The 23,045-nt window shown below is 42.5% G+C and overlaps 1 protein-coding gene across 2 annotated transcripts in view; it reads left to right on the forward strand.

The window, feature by feature from the left end:
* LAMB4 (laminin subunit beta 4) overlaps window positions 1-23,045 on the forward strand; it is a 724,082-nt gene that overhangs the window by 506,643 nt on the left and 194,394 nt on the right. Inside the window, exons 25-27 of one of the 2 annotated variants that reach the window (XM_069229818.1) lie at window positions 1,170-1,266; window positions 12,704-13,076; window positions 15,274-15,426. In XM_069229818.1, coding sequence (XP_069085919.1) covers window positions 1,170-1,266; window positions 12,704-13,076; window positions 15,274-15,426 — 623 coding nt within the window. The remainder of the gene's footprint in view (window positions 1-1,169; window positions 1,267-12,703; window positions 13,077-15,273; window positions 15,427-23,045) is intronic. The other variant, XM_069229820.1, reaches the window with a different exon arrangement.

A 23,045-nucleotide genomic window follows, 5' to 3' on the forward strand; every position in this document is an offset into this window, starting at 1 on the left:
AGGGTGTGTGCTTCACAAAGATCCTTCACACGCACAGTGTGGGAATGGAAGCCCCGTGGAGAAGGGCTGGTTGCTGCCTGTGGAGCCCTCACAGTAGGGATGGCCTTTGGCTAGAGAACCCTGCTGGTCCTTTGTGACAGAGCGACCTTGCAAGAAAGCTTGGAAGCGGCGTTTATTAACGGCCGAGCACGCCTTGTTTATCCCTAGTGCCTCCTTACCAAACAACTCTCTTTTTTGGGGAGCATTAAAGACCCACCGTAGAAAATCGAGCAGCAGCAAGGCCCAGACAAGCAGACTCCTGTCTGTTGGTGCCTGCTGTCTTACACATTATCTACCCTCCTCCTATGTTATGATACTTAGTGAGAAGCGTGTATGAGTGTGTGGGGTGTGTCTGCTTTCTTGAACATTATCTACTCTCCTCCTGTACAATGATGCTTACTAAGACACGTGTGTGTTTGTGCCTGCGTACACATTACCTACCCCTCCTGTATTGAGATGCTGAGAGAAAACTGTGTGTGTGTCTGTGTGCGTTTGTGTGTGTCCCTCCTTACATCTGTCCTCCTCCTATATTCTGACGCTAAGTAAGATACGTGTTGGTGTGTGGTGCCCGTTCCTAGTTACACATTATCCACCGCACTCCTACTCATATTGCAATGCAAACTTAGACAAATGCATGAGTCTGTGTACTTGCACATAATGCACCCTACTCCCATGATGCTAACTTAGAAACAAATTCATGTGTGACCTGTCAATTTAAACATTATCCACCCTCCTCCTGTATTATGCTGTTCAGACATGAAAATGCATGTGTGTAATTGGGTGTGTGTGTGAGTGTGTCTTCGTTTGCATTATCTTTCTATCATATATAGTAGGATGCTAAATTAGAGAGACAAAATCCGTGTGTGTGCCTCTTTGCACATTATTTACCACCCTTCTATATTATGATGCTTAGAGAGAAAATGCATGTGTGTCTGCATCCACTTTATCCACCCTCCTCATATATCATGATGCTAACTATAAGAAAAAGATGCATATGTATGTTTGTCTGTGTTTGTGCCTACTTACAAATTACTCTCCTATTATATGATGCAAACTTAGATTAAAAATATCGAGGCACACGCAGAGGCACATGCAGAGGCTCTATGTTAATGCAAGATTGTCAATTACAGTTCACAGGTGCGTGCCCGTGCAAATCAGAGTACGGTGGAAGAAACTGTGATCAGTGTGCTGAAAACTACTATGGAAATCCCAAAGTGAAGTGCATCCGTAAGTAAAATACTTCTGCCTTAACCTACTTCCTTCTATTATAAAACGTGATTTTTGCCATAAATGCACGTCTATGACCGTTACCTTTTTGACGCTTGACAGGAAGAAAGGGCAGTAATCTCCACAAATTCAGAGCTCTACACCAAGGAGTGTGACGTGGGAGTTTCAGAGCATAGTCTGTCTCAGAAGTCTGGGAATGCTCACAAACGTGTTACTGGCTATTCTCAAAGTCCTCTACCTTCTATTTACTCCATATCAAGGGTGGTAAATCTACTCCAACACAAGGCTGGAATAACTCCAGGGTGGGAAGGGGAGTGAATCACCACCATACTTGCTGGGGTAGTGAAAAGGCTTTCTCCACAGAGAAAAATATTTTCACCAGTAAGAGAAAAAATAAGTGCATATTGATAGGGATTTTATTCCTGCTGTGGGAATGTACATGACCTTCCTAGGAGTACACCTGAAAAACTGTACCTGCCACCAGTGCTTGAAATGGAAAAATAGAAGTGCAGTCACTCTGTACCAGAGTACCTGCCAGTTTCGGAGAAGTGCCGAAACTCTCCATTTAAAAGTATTACGCTTTTCTTGAGAAGTGCAGGTACTCTCCCTCTCAAAATAAATGTGCCGACATTCACTATCGGACAGCACCGGCGCACCGGCCCATTTAAAGCACTGCCTGCCACTGCTTTCCAGGCATAATCATGGGAATGTTTTGTAGGGTGACTGGAATTTTGAAGTTAAAAAACCGTGATATTTCCCAAAAATAGCCAAAGGACTACAGATTTACGTGCTTGCAGAATGACAGCGCTCATCAGCACAGAATTCAAGCAGATGCACTAAGAATATAAATAAAATGCAATTTTTAAAGCCAGTATCATGCCTGTTTATTAAAAAAAAAAATTATAACAGCTGCTAATTATCCCTGCTTTGGAAACCATAGCAGCTCCCCTCTCACCGTTTTCAGTCGACCCTCTCTGAAAACCGTGACATGAGCTAAATTTCCTGATATCTGCCGGGACAGCTGGTGAAAAACCAGGACTGTCCCGGCAAATCCGGGTCGCCTGGTCATCCTATGTTTTGTGAATAGAAAACAGAAGAGAAAATAGAATAAGGATGAGTTAGAGATCTCCATCTGCATTTCCCCCACTTTTTCGTGAATCGCACCCCAGGTGTATCAGCTCTTTTTCATAATGAAATCCAAAGTGCCACACCTGCCTCTTTTCAGGAGACTTTTCTTACACCCAATTAATACCACTATCTTGGTACGCGCTGATGGTTACATCAACAGAGGCCAAAGCTTCATGAGCACTGTAAAGTCTTCTAAAGATCAGTCCATTCCATCATTTGTAGCTTGTCAACGCCAAAGCAGAAAACGTACCTTGGCTACACCTGCGAATAGCAGTCTTGTTAAAAGAGATTGCCGAAAAGCCCAGGGTGCCCATGGAGAGCTGATAGGGTTTGGAAATTTGACAATTACGAATGCGTGGAGAAAATACTGAATTTTCATATTAATAATGGCCTTCTATAATGGCACAAATCAGCTAAATCAAATGAAATGTTAACTAGAGCACTTCCCCTTACTAGTAGTGCTTAATTTGTAAATAAAAACATGCCGGTGCTCAAAGCCCTCCTCTTAAACACACAGCTGCTGCAATTAAATGTGCGAACACGGAATACTCATGCAGCGTAATCCCGAAGCCATCTGGGGCCTCTTTAATCCATTTAAAGCCACTCCCTGGCCCTTCAACTCAATCTTGCAGCTTTCCGTTTTCTCCCTTTGTGACGCTTTTTCGTTTTTCTCTTCCTCCGTCTTTCCCATATGTGTCTTTTGCTTGCAGTAAATGCCTGAGGCAGAAGAATAAGTTCCGGCCCTCAAAAAAAATGTGCCGGATTCTCAGCACCGGTAACAACAAGCACAAATTAAGCACTGCTTACTAGTGAACTGCTGCTTCAAGCACCTCCTACCATGGCTACTAAATTGTTGCATTCACCCTGTCCGTTTGAACTATAGATTTCGAATGCTTTAAGCATGTGAGTGGAATCACCCACCTTCTGCAATTAATTATCTGAAGACATTGAGAGTGGTCGATGAAGAATGGAGCACGAGGGACTCAGTTGTAAAAGGCTTGGCAGCCATTACAAGCGAGTGAAAAGGATGCAAGGAGATAAAATGGCCTCACATGGCGGTCAGGTTATCACACAAACTGCAGACATAATGAGCAAGCAGGTTAGGGCAGGAAACATCTACCGCGGAGGTATCAGGGCCCCTGTCACAACAGGAGAGGCGTCTGCACATGATAAAGTACCTGCTTTGAAGCAGGACAATCCTGCTGGAGGCATTTAAATGGTAGCCTGACTGATATGACCTCGACATTTTTTGTGATAAAAAGATTAAATGAAGAAGATACAAAACATGTTTCTCACAGACAAAACTTCTTCATCAAAGCCAGAGGAAGCCCGCAGTCAGGGTCTACGATTTGTTTTTTTGTTTCACAATGCTGACACCGAGACACAGACACTGGGTGGATTTCAAACTACCCCGTACCCCGCCTGCCATGAGTCACATTAATGTTAGCTGTTCATGTTGCACACTCCACAAACTGAAGCTTTTCTTGCTAATAAATTGTAAGTGATATTGTTATGAACAACAGCATTCTGTCATCATTACAAAGGAAACATTCCGAGTCATCGCTGTAAGGATTCCAGTTTGTAAATGCAGGACTTCAGGAGTGAATGAATGAATTTATAACCAAGGAGAGTGGAAATATGTATTTTTGAGGCTGTGGCATTTTTTGCATAGTTAGGGGTTAATACCACACTTCCCACATAATCCACTGTATGCTGAAAAACATGCAGATTTCAACAACAAAAATTGGCTTCGCGCTCAAACGAATCACAAGATACTAAAATGATTCCACACGTGGTTTAGTGCAGTGGCAGATCCTTTGCAAAAGTTATGTATTTACTTTTCAGGCGCAGAATGCTGTTTTCAGGTGTTAAACGTATGCTAATGTGACAGAAATGTATGCAAAATGAAAAAAATGACCAACTAGTACCGACACGGATTGTGCTGTATATTCTGCATGATTTTCCTTTGCCTTGCTCAATATTTTAGCCAACCATGCCCTATAATTTGCTCCTTTATTGCCGCATACTTTTAGTGACTTAGAAGGTGCAGCTCTCCAAAAGCAATCAGTGCAAGGTTCTTGCTGGTGAATGTGTGAAGAGTTTGGAAAGGGGCGTGTTCGAGATTTTTCTAAAGAAAAATAGGTTTTTGTCTTTGGAGATGACCTTCTTGAGTAAGTTATACAGCCAGGTTCTACAACTACAACTCAATTGTCTCCTTTTTTAGATGCAACGCTGTCTGAAATGGGGGAGGAGGGCCTTATTTACAAGGTCCTTGTGCTGCTGCAGCATAATTTTTTTTAAGCTGTGGCAGCGCAAAAACAACCCCAAATCTACAAAGTGACACTAGTGGTCTCTAGCATCATGTTTCACCCCTGGGCACCAGATGCTAGCAATGATATTCAAGGTAGGCGTTCCCAGCAAGTTCCAGGGCGAAAAACAACACAGAACTGACACCGTGAAATTTACAACATTTCACTACATTGTTCAACGACTTCACTGCGTCAAAAATTAACGCCTGCTCAGGGCAGGCATTAAACTGATGCAGGACTTTTTCCTATGGGAGCCTTCCTCACCTTGCTGGAGTAGCGTAATTTTTTTGCAGCTAGTCCGTCGATGTGTCAGGTTAGCACCAAGAGAAGTGTCAACATTTCTGATGCATCTGTGAAAACTTGCATCATGGAGCTCTGTATTGTAAATACAGCGCATCCATGGCGTTGTTAGGGAATCATTAGGCAGTGCAAGAAATCTGATGCCTCAGTTTCTTGTAAATGAGGCCCTGGGTTTTGCAGAATGAGCACAGAGCACAAGAGGAATGTTGCACATTTTTTGCTGAGGAGTTTTGGGCCTCTGACAATGTACTGGGGGGAAGCATAGTGCTGTAAAGGTGGTTAGTGGGCTGATCACGATAGTGTAATGATTCCAGTGTCAGGGAGATGGAGTGGTATTATGTATGTGCCACACTTTTCTCAGTGGGTTAGTTCTGAGCTCCACCCTGCACAGAGGACTATGTACAAGCTTCAAGTCCTGCCACAGCGTTCACAGGAGGTTGACCGCCTGCTGCAGGTTGCACAGATGGTATTTTAGCAGCTGCTATTCCTTCTACATTGTTTTACGTAGGTTGAAGACTCTCTTCACCTAGAAAGCATGGTCGCTTCCTCTGAGCTGTGATGGGTGCCTGCTGCAGGATACACACAGACCTTGCTATGATCTATGAGTCAGGACCTAATACGTACTGCCTTCTGCTGTTTTCACATGGTTCCTACCTGCTACCAGTCTTGCCTCACTGCTCCAAGTGGGTTTAGTATCCGTCCCAGGCTGTACACAGTGCTCCTTACCAGCTGTGAGTTTGCCACAGTGTTCTCATTGCATTGAGTGCCTTCTGTGGTTGCACACAAGACTTTTTACCAGCTATCGGTTTCACCACAATGTTCTCAGTGAGTTGTGTGACTACTGCAAGTTAGACACAGGGCCTGATTACAACTTTGGAGGAGGTGTTAATCCCTCCCAAAAGTGACGGTAAAGGGACGGATATACCACCAGCCGTATTATGAGTTCCATAGGATATAATGGACTCGTAATACGGCTGGTGGTATATCCGTCACTTTACCGTCACTTTTGGGACGGATTAACACCTCCTCCAAAGTTGTAATCAGGCCCACAGTGTTTTGCACCAACTGCCAGTCTTTGTACAGTCTTCCAAAGGCAGGCCTGCTCCTGACAACATACACATGTCTTCAGCGGGCACTCAAGCCACTAAGCTGCCTTTCCAATGTAAACACATGACTGTTAGAAAACATGAGGGTTTTTAGGTTGGGCTTGACAGAGCAGCTGTCCGCAAACCTTTTGTTACCAGTTCTTTAACATATTCATGGAATGGGCTTTGGCTCTACGTGAAGAGTATTTCACTTCATGCTCTTGGCTGCTTAGTATGCAATTCCACCTGCATTGCAATTGCATTGCAATTTATAAGGAACTATAATATATTACATCTCAAAAGGACTCTGAATGATCACGCATTTTAACTCTTCAGCTCATCGATGCATTTTATACGGATTGGTGTTTTTATTTTTTTATTTTGTTTCTCTGCCGTGTCTTTTGTAATGATTTAGTCACAACTCAAAATGCAAACAAGAGCGGTCGGGTTCATGCCAATGCTTGTTCGGCCAAAAAAAAATGGTCAGTTGAAATTATGTTTCAGAATCATAAAACTGACTCCATCCTATAGCCTACAGTATGCCCATCCAAACTCACCTCTTAGTGGTTATCAGAGTCCTGCATGTGGTATTGCATGTTTTTTCTGTTTTTCCATTTTCAACCAGTGTGTGTCAGTGCCAGACACTGCATCGTCCTCCGAACTCCTTTGACTGTTCATGTTATGTTTGTGTGAGTCAGTACCTGGCACGTGCTACCTCCTCCCCCTGACTGCAAGCTATCAGCGCTGCATTATGTCAGTCACACTCTCGTGTCTGGATGGGAATGTGTATCTTCTTCTCAAGAGTAAAATGTGGTAAATTGGGGCGAATTAACGGGCATTAAAGTGATATTGTAGATTCGTTGTATTTGTACCCTAAAGGAGATAATTACTCACTACTGATTTTCACCTCTTACCCGAACAATACAGTGATTCTTGGATCCCTTAAAACTCTGCCTGAACATCGCAAAAGCTCACTGCAGAATGGAACAAGCATTGGTAAAGCCAATAGATCCCGCCTATGTGAGAGCTATTGGCTTTGGCATTGTGCTTCAGCTATGTTGTACACTGGTGTGACTGCTGTTCAACATGGCTAAAAGTTAGTGGGGTGGGGTAGATTGGCGTAGAGTGGAACGGGGTCTATTGGGGAAGAGTGGAGTGGGGTTGATGGGGTAAAGTGGAGTAGGGTTGAGGTGGTTTAGAATTGAGTGGGTATGGATTGGTAACATTAGGGTAGATTGTAATGGAGTGGAGTGGAGTGGAGTGGGGTGGGGTAGATTGTGGTAGGTTGGAGTGAGGTAGATTGGAGTGGGGAGTTGGGTAGATTGGTGTGGTAGACTGGTTTGTGGTAGATTGAATTATGATAAATTGAGGTGGAATGGGTAGATTAGGGAAGTGGGTTAGACTGGAGTGGGGCAGAGTGCATTGTGGTAGATTGGAGTGTGGTAGATAGGAGTAGGGTAGATCAGGGTAGATTCAGGAGAGCGGATTGGCCTATATTGTGGTAGATTGAAGTGGAGCGGGTGGCTCGAGGTAGATTGGAGTGGGGTACATTGCAGTAGAGTGGCGTAGATTGAGTGGAGTGGGGTAGATTGGAGTGGTGTGAAGTAGATTTGGATGGGTTGGGGTACACTGGAGTGAGGTCGAGTGGGGTAGATTGGGGTTGAGTGGGGTAGATTGGAGTTGAGTAGTTTGGAGGCAGGTATACTCCAGCGGGGTGGTGAAATAGATTGAATTGGGGTAGACTTGGGTGGAGTGGGGTAGATTGAAGTGGGGTGGATCGGGCTAGAGTGGAGTGGGATTTACTGGGCTCGATTGGAGTGGAGTGGGGTAGGCTGAGGAAGAGTGGAGTGTGGTGGAATGGGCTACATTGGAGTGGAGTGGGGTAGACTGGATTGGGGTAGATTGGAGTAGAGTGGGTGGGAGTGAGGTAGATTGGAGTGGTGGGAGTAGATTGGAGTGGAAAGGAGTAGATTATTGTGGTTTGGGGTCGATTGGGTAGATTAAAATAGGTTAGAATTGATTGAATGGGTAGATTGGAGTGGAGTGGGGTAGATTGGATTGAGTTGGATAGAGTGGTGTGGGGTAGAATGGGATGGGGTGGGGTAGATTGGAATGGGGTGGGTAGATTAGGTTAAAGTGGGTAGATTGGATTGGAGTAGATTGGAATTGGAGTAGGGTAGATGGGGATTGGGTAGATTGGAATATGGTAGTTTGGTTTGGAGTGGGGTGGCTTGGGGTAGATTGGAGTGAGGTAGAGTGCGTTGGATTGGGGTGCAGTGGGTTAGATTGAACTTGAGTGGGGTAGATAGGAGTGAAGTTTAGTAGATGTGGTGGAATAGGGTAGATTGGGTATAGTGGAATGGAATGTGGTAGAGTACGGTAGAGTGGAGTCAGTAGATTGGGTGTATTAGAGTGGAGTTCAATAGATTGGAGTGGAGTCGAGATTGGAGTGAAGTGGGATAGACTGGGGTGAGGTAGAGTGGGTGGGATAGATTGGAGTGGGGTGGAGTGGGGTACAGTGGGGGTATATTGGAGTGGAGTAGATTTGAGAGGGGTGGATAGGGTAGATGGGAGTAAGGTAGTTTGGAGTGGGGTAAAGTGGGGAGCTATATTGGAGTAGGATAGATTGGGGTGGGGAAGATTGGAGTGTGGTGGAGTGGGGTAGATTTGTGTGGAATGTGGTAGACTGGAGTGGGATAAATTTGAGTGAAGCGGCGTGGGGTAGACTTAGGTGGAGTGGAGAGTAGTAGTATGGTAGATTAGAGTGAAGTCAGGTAAACTGCTGTAGATTGGAGTGGGGTGGATTGTGGTGGAGTGGGGTAGATTGGAGTGCAGTAGGTAAGTGAGAAGAGGAGCTGGATAGATAGCAGTGGAGTTTTGAGTGGAGTGTGGTAAATTGGAATGGAGTGTGGGATAAATAAATTGGACTTGGGTAGATTGGAGTGGAGTGGGTAGCTTGGAGTGGAGTCTGGCAGATTGGAATGGAGTGCGCTGGGTTGGATTGGGGTACATTAAAATGGGGTTGATTGGGGTACATTGGAGTGGGGTAGACTGGAGTGGAGTGGAGTAGATTGAAGCAGTGTGCTAGATTTGAGTGGAGTGCAGTAGATTAGGGTAGATTGGAGAGCAATGGGTTAGACTGGAGTGGAGTGGGTAGATTGTTGTGGGCTAGAATGGGTGGGGTAGATTTGAGTGGGGGTGTCGTGGGGTCAATTGGAGTAGAGTAGATTAGAGTGGAGTAGATAGGGTAGATTGAAGTGGGATAGATTGGAGTAGGATATAGTGGGAGAAGTGGAATGGAGTAGGGTAGATTAGGTTGGGGTGGGGTAGATTGGAGTGTGACAGGATGGGATAGATTGGAGTTGAGTGGGAGTAGATTTGAGTGGAGTGTGGTAGACTGCAGTGGGGTAAATTGGAGTGAAGGGGTGTGCTGTAGATTTGGGTAGAGTGGGGAGTAGTAGAGTGGAGTGTGGTAGATTGGAGTGGAGTGAGATAGATGGTTGTAGATGGGACTGGGGTAGATTGTGGTGGAGTGGGGTAATTTGGAGTGCAGAAGTTAAGTGTGAAGAGGAGTTGGATAGATTGCAGTGGAGTTTGGAGTGGAGAGCCCTTAATTAGAATGGAGTGGAGTAAATTGGACTGGGGTAGAGGGGTAGAGAGGAGTGGAGTAGACTTTAGTGGAGTCTGGTAGATTGAAGTGGAGTTCAGTGGGTTTGATTGGAGTGAATTAGAGTGGGGTGGATTGGAGTCATTTGGAGTGGGGTAGATTGGAGCAGGGTAGGTTGGAGTGAGTGGGGTGGGGTAGAGTGGAGCAGAGTGGGGTAGATTTGGGTAGGATAGAGTGTGATGAGGTAGATTGGGGTACACTGTAGTGGAGTGGGTTTGATTGGATTGTAGTGGAGTGGATTGGAATAGATTGGAGTGGAGTGGGGTAGATTGGGCTGGGTTGAAGTGGGGTAGATGGGGTGGGGTGAAATGGGGTGGGGTAGATTGGAGTGAACTGGAGTGGGCTAGATTGGTGTAGACTGGAGTACAGTGGGATAGAGTGGAGTGGGATAGATTTGGGTGGAATGGGGTAGAATGGAGTGGGGTAGATTTGAGTGGTGTGGGGGGCATAGAGTGGAGTGGCATGTTGTGTCATGAAGTTAGTGGCATAGAGGGAGTGGCATGTCGTAGAGTGGAGTGGATGGTCATAGAATAGAGGGGACTCACATAGAGAGGAAGGGCATAGAGTGTAGTGGCGTAGAATGGAGTATTCTTATTGTGGTAGTGCACTGCCATTATAGACAACACATTTTCAATTGAAATGACCATTACATTTGCACCAAAATATGTTTTTATTGTGCACAAATGACGTGTGCAAATGTCATCACCTAGAGTGTATTGATGTGTTTTACTTGTATTCAAACATTTGTGTACACTGTACTTTCACAAAAAAAGTGCTTCATTTGTACTAATTCTGATATATTCTGAAACATCAGCACAGTTCACAGTTCACAGTTGTGTTTTAAAAAAAATCCTACAACTTCTCCTCTCATACGGTTACTCAGCAGGATTGTCACATAAATTCTCTCACTTTGAAGTCAGAGATAGAAAAGTAAACATCAAGCTCCGTCAGAAGAAAGAGGGTGATATTTGACCTCTGTCTTTGAATGCACAGCAAATGTGACAAGATGACAACAAGATTTAAAGACCTACTTACAGAAGGAGAGTTTGTGGAACAATACAATGAACAGGGTTTGCGCAACGGGAGGAATGAACTCAAGCTGGGCAGCCTAAAACAAATAAAGCCAGCATAATAGAAAGCCAGAAAATGTGAATCACAAAGCCAATGGTCAGCAATGGGCAGAATGCATTCCCAAGAAATCTTTCAGAATGCCCACAAGATGTTGTAAGCAAACCAGACAGCTGCACTGTCTAACAGCCTTCAACCTATAAAGGCAGTACACACTCTGTAAAAAGTGGTCACAATGTACACCGTGAGATAGGATCACTCCTCTGATTAATAAATAGTACAATTTAGCTGGTAACTACAAATGGGAAAAAATGTGTGCAATCATGTAGATTTTTTACTCCACCCTCATATCTATCAGTAGAATGCTGCACATTCTACTTTTGCTCTTGCATGCTGGCTCTAGGGTAGACGTGTGATATTCCAGATACCTAAAAAAAGTCAGTGTGTAAAATGGTTATTAAATCAGCAAAGCTTTCCAAGACCCTGATTATTGGCCAACCCATAGTTCAAGGAGATTCCTGCTTTACATATTTGAATGCCCTGTTCAACTTGTGCAAGAGTTAATTTTATAATTTTCCTCATGACCTCTCTAACTGAATGATTGTTGGTGATCTTTGTTACTTGCAACAACTTAAAAGAGGTTTGAAAGTCCATATTTTTATGTGTTAACATGTGCAGATAACTTTACCACCTATGGGTAGTAAACCATGTATTTGCAAGGATTATGTGAGGTTTGAGAAAGAAGAGCCTTGCACCTCCATGCATCCATTCAAAAAAAAAAATTCATCCAGTTGTCTGAAATGCAAAACGTTCAAAACTGGCCCACAACCTTCCTCCTAAGTTGTGTTTCTCCATCTTCGAGCCATAGCTTCCATTGATTGGTGCAGCAGGTGATGTACAATCCACAGGCCTTAGGGACCATGGGACTGAACCCTGTTTTTTTAAATGTATTTTGCAGTTAAAACAGCAGTCTGAGGGGCCAATTTCTTTCCGTTCCTAGAGACCATGACACTCTGGCTACTTCATTGTCCGTCTTGTTGGTCCGATTGATTCAACAGAAATGGGTCACCATTCTGCTGCTCTTCCACTGGGCAGATAGACTTTGTTTCACCCAGAACCAGAGGTCACACTTATTTACAGTGATCAGCTCGAAAAATTTCATCAAGGTATTAGGCTAATTTAATAATTTCAAAAATAGCTTATTAAAATGCAGTGTATCATAGAAGCAAAATGAACATTGAAAAAATACACTCCTCACTATAAGATGAAAATGACTTTCTCCAACGACATAAAAACAAGCATTTGCAAAGTAATTGGTCTAGCATTTGCTCGAGTTAGAGTTATTGGCGTTATAAATCCCTAACCAGACTTTTCTTGCCACAGAAATTGAAAATGAAAAGTAAAACACTTTCACATAAGCGAGCCGATTCAAAGCGCCACGCCATGAGCTTGACGGAGACACACAAAAGGAAAGAGGTTCGCTCGCAGTCAAACGTATTGGCAAAAGTTAAATTAGCAATGTAACAGGGTCGATGGCCAAGGCGTAATGAACGTGAATACGTGAAAAATAAATGTTATGATTTCATTAACACAAAGTGATGAATTTGTTTCAAGGACACACAAGAAAAAGAAACAAAAACACACCAAACCCACGACTGTGACCAATGCAAGCCAGCAACCTAGAAACAAACAATTCCTTTAATGAGATTTGCTTTTAAAAGGAGGATGATTGTTTTCAAGCATTGCACGTTTCTCGTGATTAGAAAAAGTAAGATTTATTTCTGATTATCATTAGTAGTAGCAGCAGCTGTAATGGGTAATGTAGTAGTATTTATTAATTTATGTAGCTGTTTGCTTAATTGCTTATTTATTGTTTGCAGCCTGCAGGTGCAGCCTGGAAGGCACCCGAAGGCCAGTGTGTGACAGCGAAAGCGGTGCTTGCAACTGCCTGGTGGGCGTCATTGGGAGGCGCTGTGACAAATGTGCGCGGGGCTACAAACAGGAATTCCCAAATTGCGCCCTCTGCCACTTGTGCTTTGATCACTGGGACGGCGAGATTACTTCCCTCTCTCAGGCACTTCAAGGCCTAATTAGGTTCACTGCAAATCTTGACAAGAAAAGGCCGTTTCCGAGCTGCGATATTTACTTCAAAAGCCTTGAAGATAAACTGTCTGCCATCGAAAGAATTCTGAGGAGCCCCTTGCTTTCAACCGACCAGTTCTTGAAAGTCAAGGAGTATCGTGACAACATCCGGTAATATTGTCTCTTCTGTCGCTTTAAATGTGTATATATGTATTGGAAACATTGATGGAATGCTGGCTTCTGATGGGCGAGGAGGGGCGGAGGTAGTCCTGGCGGGAAGTGCCTGAGGTCAGCTTTGACCAACCTCTTAGCACGAGTCAAAGGACTGTGCTCTTCCGGCCTCTGAGCTGTCAGCTCGGCGTGTCGTTTATAAGTACTCTGTGGCATAGATATAACGTATTACGACCACAACTCCACCCCCGCCCCCACCATACAGACTAAACCACAGTGCTGGGTGTCGAGGAAAAAAACTTTAAAAAAGTATACTTTTCGTTTTATTAGCACACTGGAAATTCCTCTTGACCAGTTACAAACGGGTTTATCTAGATAAAGTTACGCTGGATAGATTGTTGGGCACCAGGCTACTTATAGCTGACAGAAAAAAAAAACACAAGGGAGATTGTACTTTTTTAAATGCAGTCTGACTCCACAGGATTTAAATTCTCTCTAAACACTGATTTTCATTTGTGTATATTGACGCAATCGCTGCCAATGAATTTATTGCTGTTTGGCAGTGGTTATCCCAACGATTTCACCGTAACCATACTAATTAAGTCTATTCCAAGGTGCGACTGGATAACTGGAGACTTGTAGCAGCTACTTAAAATTCCACGAACCCATACATCACAAACTGGATCAAGTAGAAAGCATTTGTAACCCGTGAACTGGAATTTCCTCCTGGCTTTATGTTGCTGTACATTAGATGAAATCTGTGAAGCATGACATTTTGTAAATTATTTAATATTGAAACATGATACAGCGTCATAAAATTGCCTCCAGGGTGGCACTAGGACAGAAAACAGGACTGGGCACCAAATTGAAACTGTTAGGTCCACCATGCATACAAATGCAAATATGCATGCTAAGTTGTGGGCGATGAAAAAGTCTGTCCTATATGCAGGGCTTGACACCTTAAAAATTCATCTAGCCAATCAAATCAATGGAATTTCTCCTGGTTTTTCCCACACAGGAAACAGAAAGGGGGAAAGGGGAGAGCATTAAATTATCTGGTTTGTATTTGATCCACAAATCCTAGTTAGTCCTCTCTCTAGGCCCCATCTCTGGTCAGATCTTCCAGGCCCTGATTACATCACAGGTCGTTGAGAAAACTGGAGGAGGCTCCTGGCGTCCTCTTCTTAGAAAGGTTTGGCCTATGTGTATTAGGAGCCACAATCTAGATGGAGGATCTCTGAGGGTGCTAGCAGTGCTCGCTATAGCACATTCTACAAGGAAGAAGCCTCACTACTTTCTGTTTGGGTCAATGTCACTATGCCCTTCCAGAAAGAGAAAAGAAGGCACTAGGAATACATGGTCCTGGTCCTTCTAGTAGCTACAGAAAACTAGAAAGTGTCTATTTTTACAGTTATGATGCCAGGTAGCAAATATTCCATATTGAGGAAAAAAGGAGAGAGGAAGGATAGACACTGAGCTGAAGCAACGGAGGACCACCCCCCCCCCCCCATCCTCAGTGTTTCACGGCTGCCTCCTACTTCGGTGACAGACACTCATTTATGCTTCACAGAATATATGTAGAGTTTGCAAGCAGATGTACTTAGTTGGTCAGAATATAATATATCTTCCTGGTGGATCTTTTCTTGACCAAAAGCTGACATGACCTTCTTTTTTGAGGAAGGAACGTTTTTGTGGAAGAAACGCTATCCTTAATCACATATTCATTTCTCCCTGTTAGTATTCTCTTACAGAGTCCAGAGTCCGCTTGTGGTTCCAGGCTATGTAGCTCCTGTCTATTATTTTAAGATACCACCACACCCAGCTCTTGCCACTGAAATGTCTTACTGCTTCTAGACTGCAAATATATTGAGCTTCCTTATTTATGTGATTTGCACCTTGCAGTGGATATTTTGTGAGTACTTTAGATGTAAGTGTGGGTCCAGTACTATTGGTGCTTGGAGTACTAGTTGAGATTCTTTCTGAGTGACTGACAGTATAGCTGTGTCATGACTCCTATGATATTAGAAGTCTTCATGGAATTTGAAAGATGCATTTTTTGGGCATCTCTGGCACGATTAGAGATTAATGGCAATGATAGAATTTGCCATCGGGCATCATGTATACAGTATTTAATCTTCATACAAGGCCATTTCAATTGCTGACCTTGACTGTGATGCCAATGCCTTTCCTGACACAGCCTTCTTGCCGATGCCCTGAGTGAGCGGGCATTCTACAATGACACAGTGGATTATTTTGGAGTGCGTCAGTCTTGGAGCCCGTGCAAAACAGCAAAGGAGCTGTCCAACTTAGTCTGGCCAACATCGCCAAGAGCTGGTGAGCCGAGTGAGAGGTGAGGACCCCATCACTCACCACAAATCGTGTCCTTCGTCTCGGGCTTTGTCCTTGTCTAGGAGTGTATGAGTGTTGGTCCTTTCCCCTTAAGCCTATAACGTGGAGTTACTCACCATTTGTCAATGTTTGGCTTAAAGGGGAACGTTTTGCATTTGTTGTCTTGAACTGGTCTGGGACGTTGTCTATTTATGGTATACATTTGGATTTCACCTCTTTGTCACATGCAATTTATTCTCTAAATTGTGAATGTTGTTTTGTTGTCTAAATTGTCATAGCTTTATTACATAGCATTACTTTTCTATCTGTGTAATGATGCAATTTTCTTTTTAAAGTTCTCCAACTAGTTGCTGTTTGTGAGATTCATGTAATTTTACATATTTTGTTATTTTTACAGTTTTATATTGCAAGGGGGTATCAGAACCATATATGAAAGATATCAGCATATACCACGTGTAGCGTAGACAAAATTCAGTCATCAACTCAGAAATAATTACAGACAGACACAGATCAATAACTTAAATTGGAATTAAAGAATTCTCCCCAAAAATTCAGCAAGGGTTTCTGGGAGGTGAACAAAGGATTACTAAAACAATATGAGAGGCTCTCCATTGGACCTGGATGGGCTTTGATCACCCATATTTTAGGGCAGGGGAGTCTATCATTCATCTATAGCATGGGCCTAACATGTGCTGGGTCTGGCGGAGTTGGGAAACATAGCAAAAATGGGGGGATGGTACCCAGATGATCTAATTCTGGAGGAATACAAATAGCGCTAGGATGAACCCTTTACTGGGAATGGATTGCTTCTTCATAAAATGTCAGAATGAGAAAAATATCCCCTGTATGCACACTTATCTTCTTTACCCCATTTCCCCTCTTCCACACTCTCTCTCCCTCTCCTCTAAGTCCACATAACAGGTACCTACTCCCACTACCAACCCAATCTCATCATAATGCCATCAGCTCTTCCCTGCCACGCCTCCATTTCTCTTGGTGATGTGTAAGACTTTACCTATGCTAAGACCCACCCACTATTGCAGCCTCCTCCCCACTCATGCATGCCTATGAAAAACATAAGCAAAACACTGCCTGGTCTGCTCCGAAAACCAGTTCTGAAAACTACAGCCCATCTTTACAACAGCCAAGTTCCACACTCCTTCATATTATCTCCGTCAAGCAAATCCCTCTACTAGACTCATCACGAACCTAAAGTTCACTGATCCTTATTTCCTTATCTCCTTTGTTCCAACAACACAAGCATGCAAGCTGACATCCTGTTCCGGCATAAGAAGCCGCAAGATATCTTAGAAATAAAATTATCATGCCAGTGGGACCCAGCATCGACAAACATTAAGTCTGATACCTTCTTTCCAGGACACCTACAGAACCATGCCAGTTGATATCCCATCCCTACAGAGCAAGGCATTGTTACCTTTAAAATACACCTGCCTTGCCAGCCGACTACCTGTCCCGGCATTTAAAAGATTAATGTTTGTTATGTCCTTTGCAGTAAACTAACACAACATGCCTCATTACATCTCGTCCCAGGTTAGCAAACATCAAAACATCCATAAAATATTACTGTCATGTCAGCTGAGTACTCATCCTGGCAGACTCAGTGATAGCACAGTTGCGCCCCACCTCCCCCACTGTATTCCCACCAACCAGTCACCTCTTGGGCTAACCTGACTGCTCTTCCTAGAGAATTGAATGACAATAGGTGCGTCCTCATCATAATACATATTGTATAAATTACCTGCAACTATTCATAAATTAAACTTGGCTAGTCAATGCCGCAGACCCAATTCTGCATGAAGAATTAAACATGAGAAACCACCCAAATAAAAGGGCTGGAGGAAATGCAATTGTGCATAAGGAGTCTCTCTCTACCTTACAGCTACATAGTTTTTGACCAGCCAAAGATCAGCTCCTAAGACCTTGCACTGGCTGTCATTAGCCATTCTTGTATATATAATCAATAGTTGGCAAACGTCTTTGATTACGTCGTCCGAACGAAAAAAGCATCTAATTCAACTTAAACTCCATGAGCCAAAAGGTCCACCAAGGAGCTCTAGTCCATCACACCTACTAACAACGCTCTCAAGCACATAAAAAGGCCCAGAGAGCAGAAATCCAAACTCCCACCCATTATACTTTAAGAGGACAATCATCAGGAAAGCAAACACGAAACATCTGTGATTTTTCCCCTCATTTCCATCTTGTTGTGTACATTTCAGGATTATATCAGAATTCAAAAATAGCTTGCTCAGATGAAAAGTGTTCCTGGAAAATATTCTGCAATACCATGGTCTCTCATATCCAGCGAAAGGCAAAATAATTTCACACTTTCCACAATCACCAGAGAAGCATTCTCTCTCATCTCAGAATAATCTTTCAAATAACTGTTATCATAAAGTGAAAATCTGGATTCCCCATAAACCATGCCCTACAGTGTTCAAGGATATCCTAAGCGCGCAGTCGATTTTCAATGCTTCTCTCACTACCAGTCCCATACCAAAAATAATTAAATGTGCATTCTTTAAAACGCTTCTGAAGAAATCAGGTCTTGATGTTAAAAAGCCTGCAAATTACAGGCCCATGGCAAATTGATGAACTGATTGAAAGGGAGGTCAACACTCAAATGTTAGAATATATTGAAAGATGACTCACTGGCTTCCATTCTGCAGAGGTACTGAATATACCAGTTTCAATGAAGGGTGAGCTTCCATGGCAAGCCAATTCAAAAGGGGAAGCTGCTCTAATTCTTCTTAATCTCTCTGCTGCATTCAACACCATCCATCACCCAACACGATGTAGCAGACTCTCTAATGTGGACATTTATGAAAAAGTCTTCGATTGCCTATTTTTCTTACTAGAAAATTGAAAACAAACCACCTCCAAACCCTCATACATCTCTTGTAATGCGACCCTTTGAATGTTAAAAGAGTCTGTTTGATATTGATACCATTGTTTGAGGTCGTCTGCTCAAACTTGGAAACCTACTTTTTGTTTTGGCTTCTTCCTAGGAATTTGTGTATCTGCACGAATGATCTTTGGTAAATGTGGGTTCCGGCACACATGGGACACTATGATTTTTGGGAGGCTATGATTTTTTTTGCATTCTTTTTTGTCACAAATACATATTGATTATTGTTAACAAACTCTTTGTGTTTGTTGCCATTATTTGTGGTTGCTCATGGTTCTTCTGTTTCACATCCTACAACAACCTTAATAGTGCGATTTTGCTTTGATTGATCAGATATATCCATATATTATTCCAGTAGGAACCATTGTCAAGCATTGCACAAAGATGATCACCATGTCTATCACACATGCACAGGAAAAGAGATTGGCAGGAATCAGTTCTACTAAGCCAACATTTCATAACCATAAATAAAGGGCATGAGTTATGATAACTACCATTACATTTGTAGCTGAGATAGATGGCTTTATTGTGCCCAATAGTTTCGTTGGGAAAGTGATGCGGGTGGCTTAAATGAGAAAGCTATAGTCGTTTTACCCTATTGCCTAGTCTCAGAAACTATTACATTTTACAGTTTATTATTAGAATTATGACATTATGACGATCTATCTATCTATCTATCTATCTATCTATCTATCTATCTATCTATCTATCTATCTGTCTGTCTGTCTGTCTGTCTGTCTGTCTGTCTGTCTGTCTGTCTGTCTGTCTGTCTGTCTGTCTGTCTATCTATCTATCTATCTATCTATCTATCTATCTGTGTCTGTAGATATTATCAGTTTCTAGAGTGAGAGTGAGAGCATGAGTGTGTATCTGGAAAATGGGCAAGAATATGTTTTATTGATTTGTAAATGAACTATGAATAACAAGAATATTTTGGAAGGAGCTCCGGAAAGTTTCCAACAGTGATTCATATTTAATGCCAATGGCAATTGCTATATTTTGCTGTTATACAGGGCTACATTGTGTGTTCAGTTAAAGGGATTATTTATGGTAATAAGGTCACAGAAAAGGCACAATTGGGGACATTTTTCTTAATCAGTAATAACTTTTCATATTTATGTCACTAATGGGTGAACATTGCAGTAATAGTGAAGGGAGAGTGTTAAAGGTAAGGTTTACAGCTTTTCATAACCAGTTTCCCTAGACATAACACAAATGTTGTTAGCAGGGTTGACTTCAGCCATAATTTGCTTCAGGAACAAACAATACATTTCTTCTTGTGGCACTGGGAAAAGCAAGTCTTTCTCGAAACCAGGAATCTCTAATCATAGTCAGGGGCTTGAACTCAGGTTGTCTAAACTTAAGACAGTGAGAAGGTAGGGTCCAGCTCCAGACATTTGTTAAATCAAACATTCTAGGACAAACAGTTCACCAAATACTATTGCTAAAGAGGTTATATTTGAGGGCAAACAGTATCCTTTAAAATACATGATTGCACTGAGATGAAAGCAGAAAGTAAATGTTGAACATAAGGGCTTAATCAAAATGTTATTGTCAATCAGTCTCTTAGTGAAGTGATTAGAAGGCCCTACCTTCTCATCTCCCCTTCCTCTTTTCCACTCCCCATATTTGTCCTTATTTGACATGTAGTGGAGATGCGGCTTTGAAGAGTGGCCATCATAACAATCCCCACTGAGTTGACTCACATGGTGGGTGGTGAAAATTGAAATGCTCCACCTTAAATGTACTTGGCAAGTGGGGTTTAACTTTTAGGACAGAGGACATGTAGTATCAGAAGTACCAGTATGATATTTAATCTAATCAAATAGAATAGTGGCAACCCGATGTGTTGGTAATGCTAAGGATGCAAGCTTTGGTTTCTGCTCCACCTTTCTTTAGAACATCTGAGGGTCCCCCACCACTACTGCAATGGAAAGGTTATGTGCAGTGCCCCAGATACTCTCACCTACTGGCACCCTGCAGTTTCAATAGTGTCTGTCTTCTACAGTTTCAATATAGAACCCTCTAGTGGCTGTTATGCAGTGCTCCATGCTATGTGATGATACAACTACTTAGGTGGTGCATAAGGTTGTCTACAATGGATGCAGATAGCAGAAAGAAGACTCAGAACATTCTGAGGTTTTCTGTAACATTGTTAGGAAAATCCTTCTATGCCAAATTGAATAGCTCAATGCAGTGTGTAGCTGGACTCACACAGTAAGGCATTTGTGGTGCTTATTGTGGACAATTATGGAACTTTTTCTTTAAGTATCATTGGTCAAGCCTCAAAGAGATTATTGTGTCCAGTTCAGAATGCTGCATTGCCACAATACTAATAAATGACTGTATGATGTCTAGCCTGAGACTTGAAAAATGGTGCCTGGTAAAAACCACAAAGCCTACAGTGACAGGTTCATAAAACCTAACATTTACACACAGGATAAAGGACATAAATTGGGAATATATTATGACAGTCACGTTCCACAACAGTCACGTTCCACAACATAGAAACCAAGATTCAGAAGGCAAGCAATTTAGAAGCGAAGAGTGCTTCTTAAAACAGAAGCCTCCTGCAGGGATGTGGAATTCCTATCGCCCAGGACATATTGTTTGGGGTCAAGGGCAACAAGTTTTCATATTTATTCTGTCCTTGGGACAAGTAGGCCCAGCCCCTTGCAGCACAAACCCTTTAGCTACCAGTTTACAGAGAAGGGAACTGTCTGCAGTTGAGGTAATCTGTGTCCATAAGTTACTGCTGTTTGAACATGTATTTATGGTTGATTAATGTAAAGCCGTCATTATTAGGCTGAGCACTGTAAATAGATGTTTTAAGGTTATGCTGCACTACTGACAGTGGTTTCCAGTAGAAAAAAAAGTGAATACATGTTTCAAAAGTTTATCAATATGAGGCTAAGTATAGTGCTCCCAGATTAGATGTAAATGTTTGCATAAGCTTGTATGCAAAAGTGACAATTCTTTGTTTTCAAAATAAAATGTTCAGAAAAAAATGCAAGTTGGAAAAAAAAAGTTTTGCTACTATGAAATTTTAGGTGCTATTTCTGCGAAGCGTCATTTGGAAAAAATGTGTTGATGCATGCTAGTATTTCCCAAAAATATTCCTAATGGAAAATCACTGTAACCATTTTCAACAATATTCTGGGAAGCATGAAAATAAACAAGCACTGGCGAAGCCAACCCATCCAACATTTCTTGTGAGTCTTTTGGTTTTGTCAATGCTTGTCTTGTTTTGACTTGGCTTTTGCAACACTTTATTGTTGTGGGAGCTGCCAGGGCCTCACCATTGTAACAAACACTGGCTAAAAGAAAAAAAAAAGGTTTTTGGTCTCAAAAACACACACATTGGCACCAGTGATGTAACAAAGGCCCCACAGACCCCTTTCAGGGTCTCCCTCAGCACTGTACCTGCCTTGAGTGGGCTTGGGTTGGGGGCCCCTCCATGTTCTTTGTTGGGGGCTCCAGTTTCGTTACACCAGTGATTGCCACAGTAGTTCCTGGCACTGAACAAAACTACTTTATGTGCCAATATGCTCCTTGTGGAAGAGTAGAATGTGATCACTCACAGTAAAATCAGCCCATAGATAGAGAGAAATAGAAGTTTAATAAAAACAAAATGTCTCTGTTAACCCCAGACCTAACTAGGGACCCAATTCTTTAAAAAAGTCACAAAATTGCACCCATTTATATGTCTTTTAATTAGTGGCTTTCATGAATTCACAAGAACTTTCAGAAGTAGATCAGAAAATCGTACTCCCAGAAAATTTGTGAACTGTATTTTAGCACGAGCAAATATGCATGTGTAGATCAGCTCATGTGAAAATCTATTGAGCCTTTACAAGTTCACTTTCCCTCCAACCACTTTTTTCCAACCCTGGAAGAACTTCTACTTCTGCCATTATCAGGAGTAAATTTCAAAAATTTCTCATAATGGGAAAAGCTTAGAGAAGAGCTGGAGACAATCCTTAAAACATGCAAGTTAGTAGGTTTACAGACTCAACGGCATTCCAGCCCTGAAACTATTGGTTACTTCTTCCTCCAGCCCCAGTATGTAGCTCTGTGAAAAGGTGACAAAATAAGGAAATTGCTATAGGAGGGTTTGAAATTGCAAGTATTCAAGCCCTACTATGGTAGTAGCCCTGGCATAATCAGAGAGGCTATTATCAGAGCTCTTACATAATGAGATTGCTGCCGCACTACATGGCCTCAAATGGACAAGTAGATCTTTTTATAGAACAAGTAGATTTAAGAAGCAACCTCCCTGCTCCTTTTATAATTGGATGGTAGAGGGTTGTCATAATATCTCTTACAGAGCAGGTCACCTGCCTCTAACGTCCTGGTGAGGAACTTTTTAATTTGTTAAGGAAGAACCGTGGTCTCCAACTTCCATCTCCTTTCCTTTGTTGCTGAGATTCTTACTAGTCAGGCATCTTTGAAGATTTCATAGCACCGCCCTTCTGCTGTCAATGGTCAGCAAGCGGTGTCTAACTGTAGAACCTAGGGCATTGTCAGAATAAGGAGTACAATGTTCTAATTTGAGGATCTGTAACTTGAGAGAAAGTGCTCTCCAGACATACCCCACAGCCCTTGACAGCATGGGGAGAGGATAGGGGAAACCAAGGCTGCATCTCTGTAGAAGCTTTCAGAGACTTTGAAGTAAGGACAATTTATTTGGG

This window comes from Pleurodeles waltl, chromosome 4_1, assembly GCF_031143425.1.
Source record: "Pleurodeles waltl isolate 20211129_DDA chromosome 4_1, aPleWal1.hap1.20221129, whole genome shotgun sequence".
In the NCBI taxonomy this organism is placed as follows: domain Eukaryota; kingdom Metazoa; phylum Chordata; class Amphibia; order Caudata; family Salamandridae; genus Pleurodeles; species Pleurodeles waltl.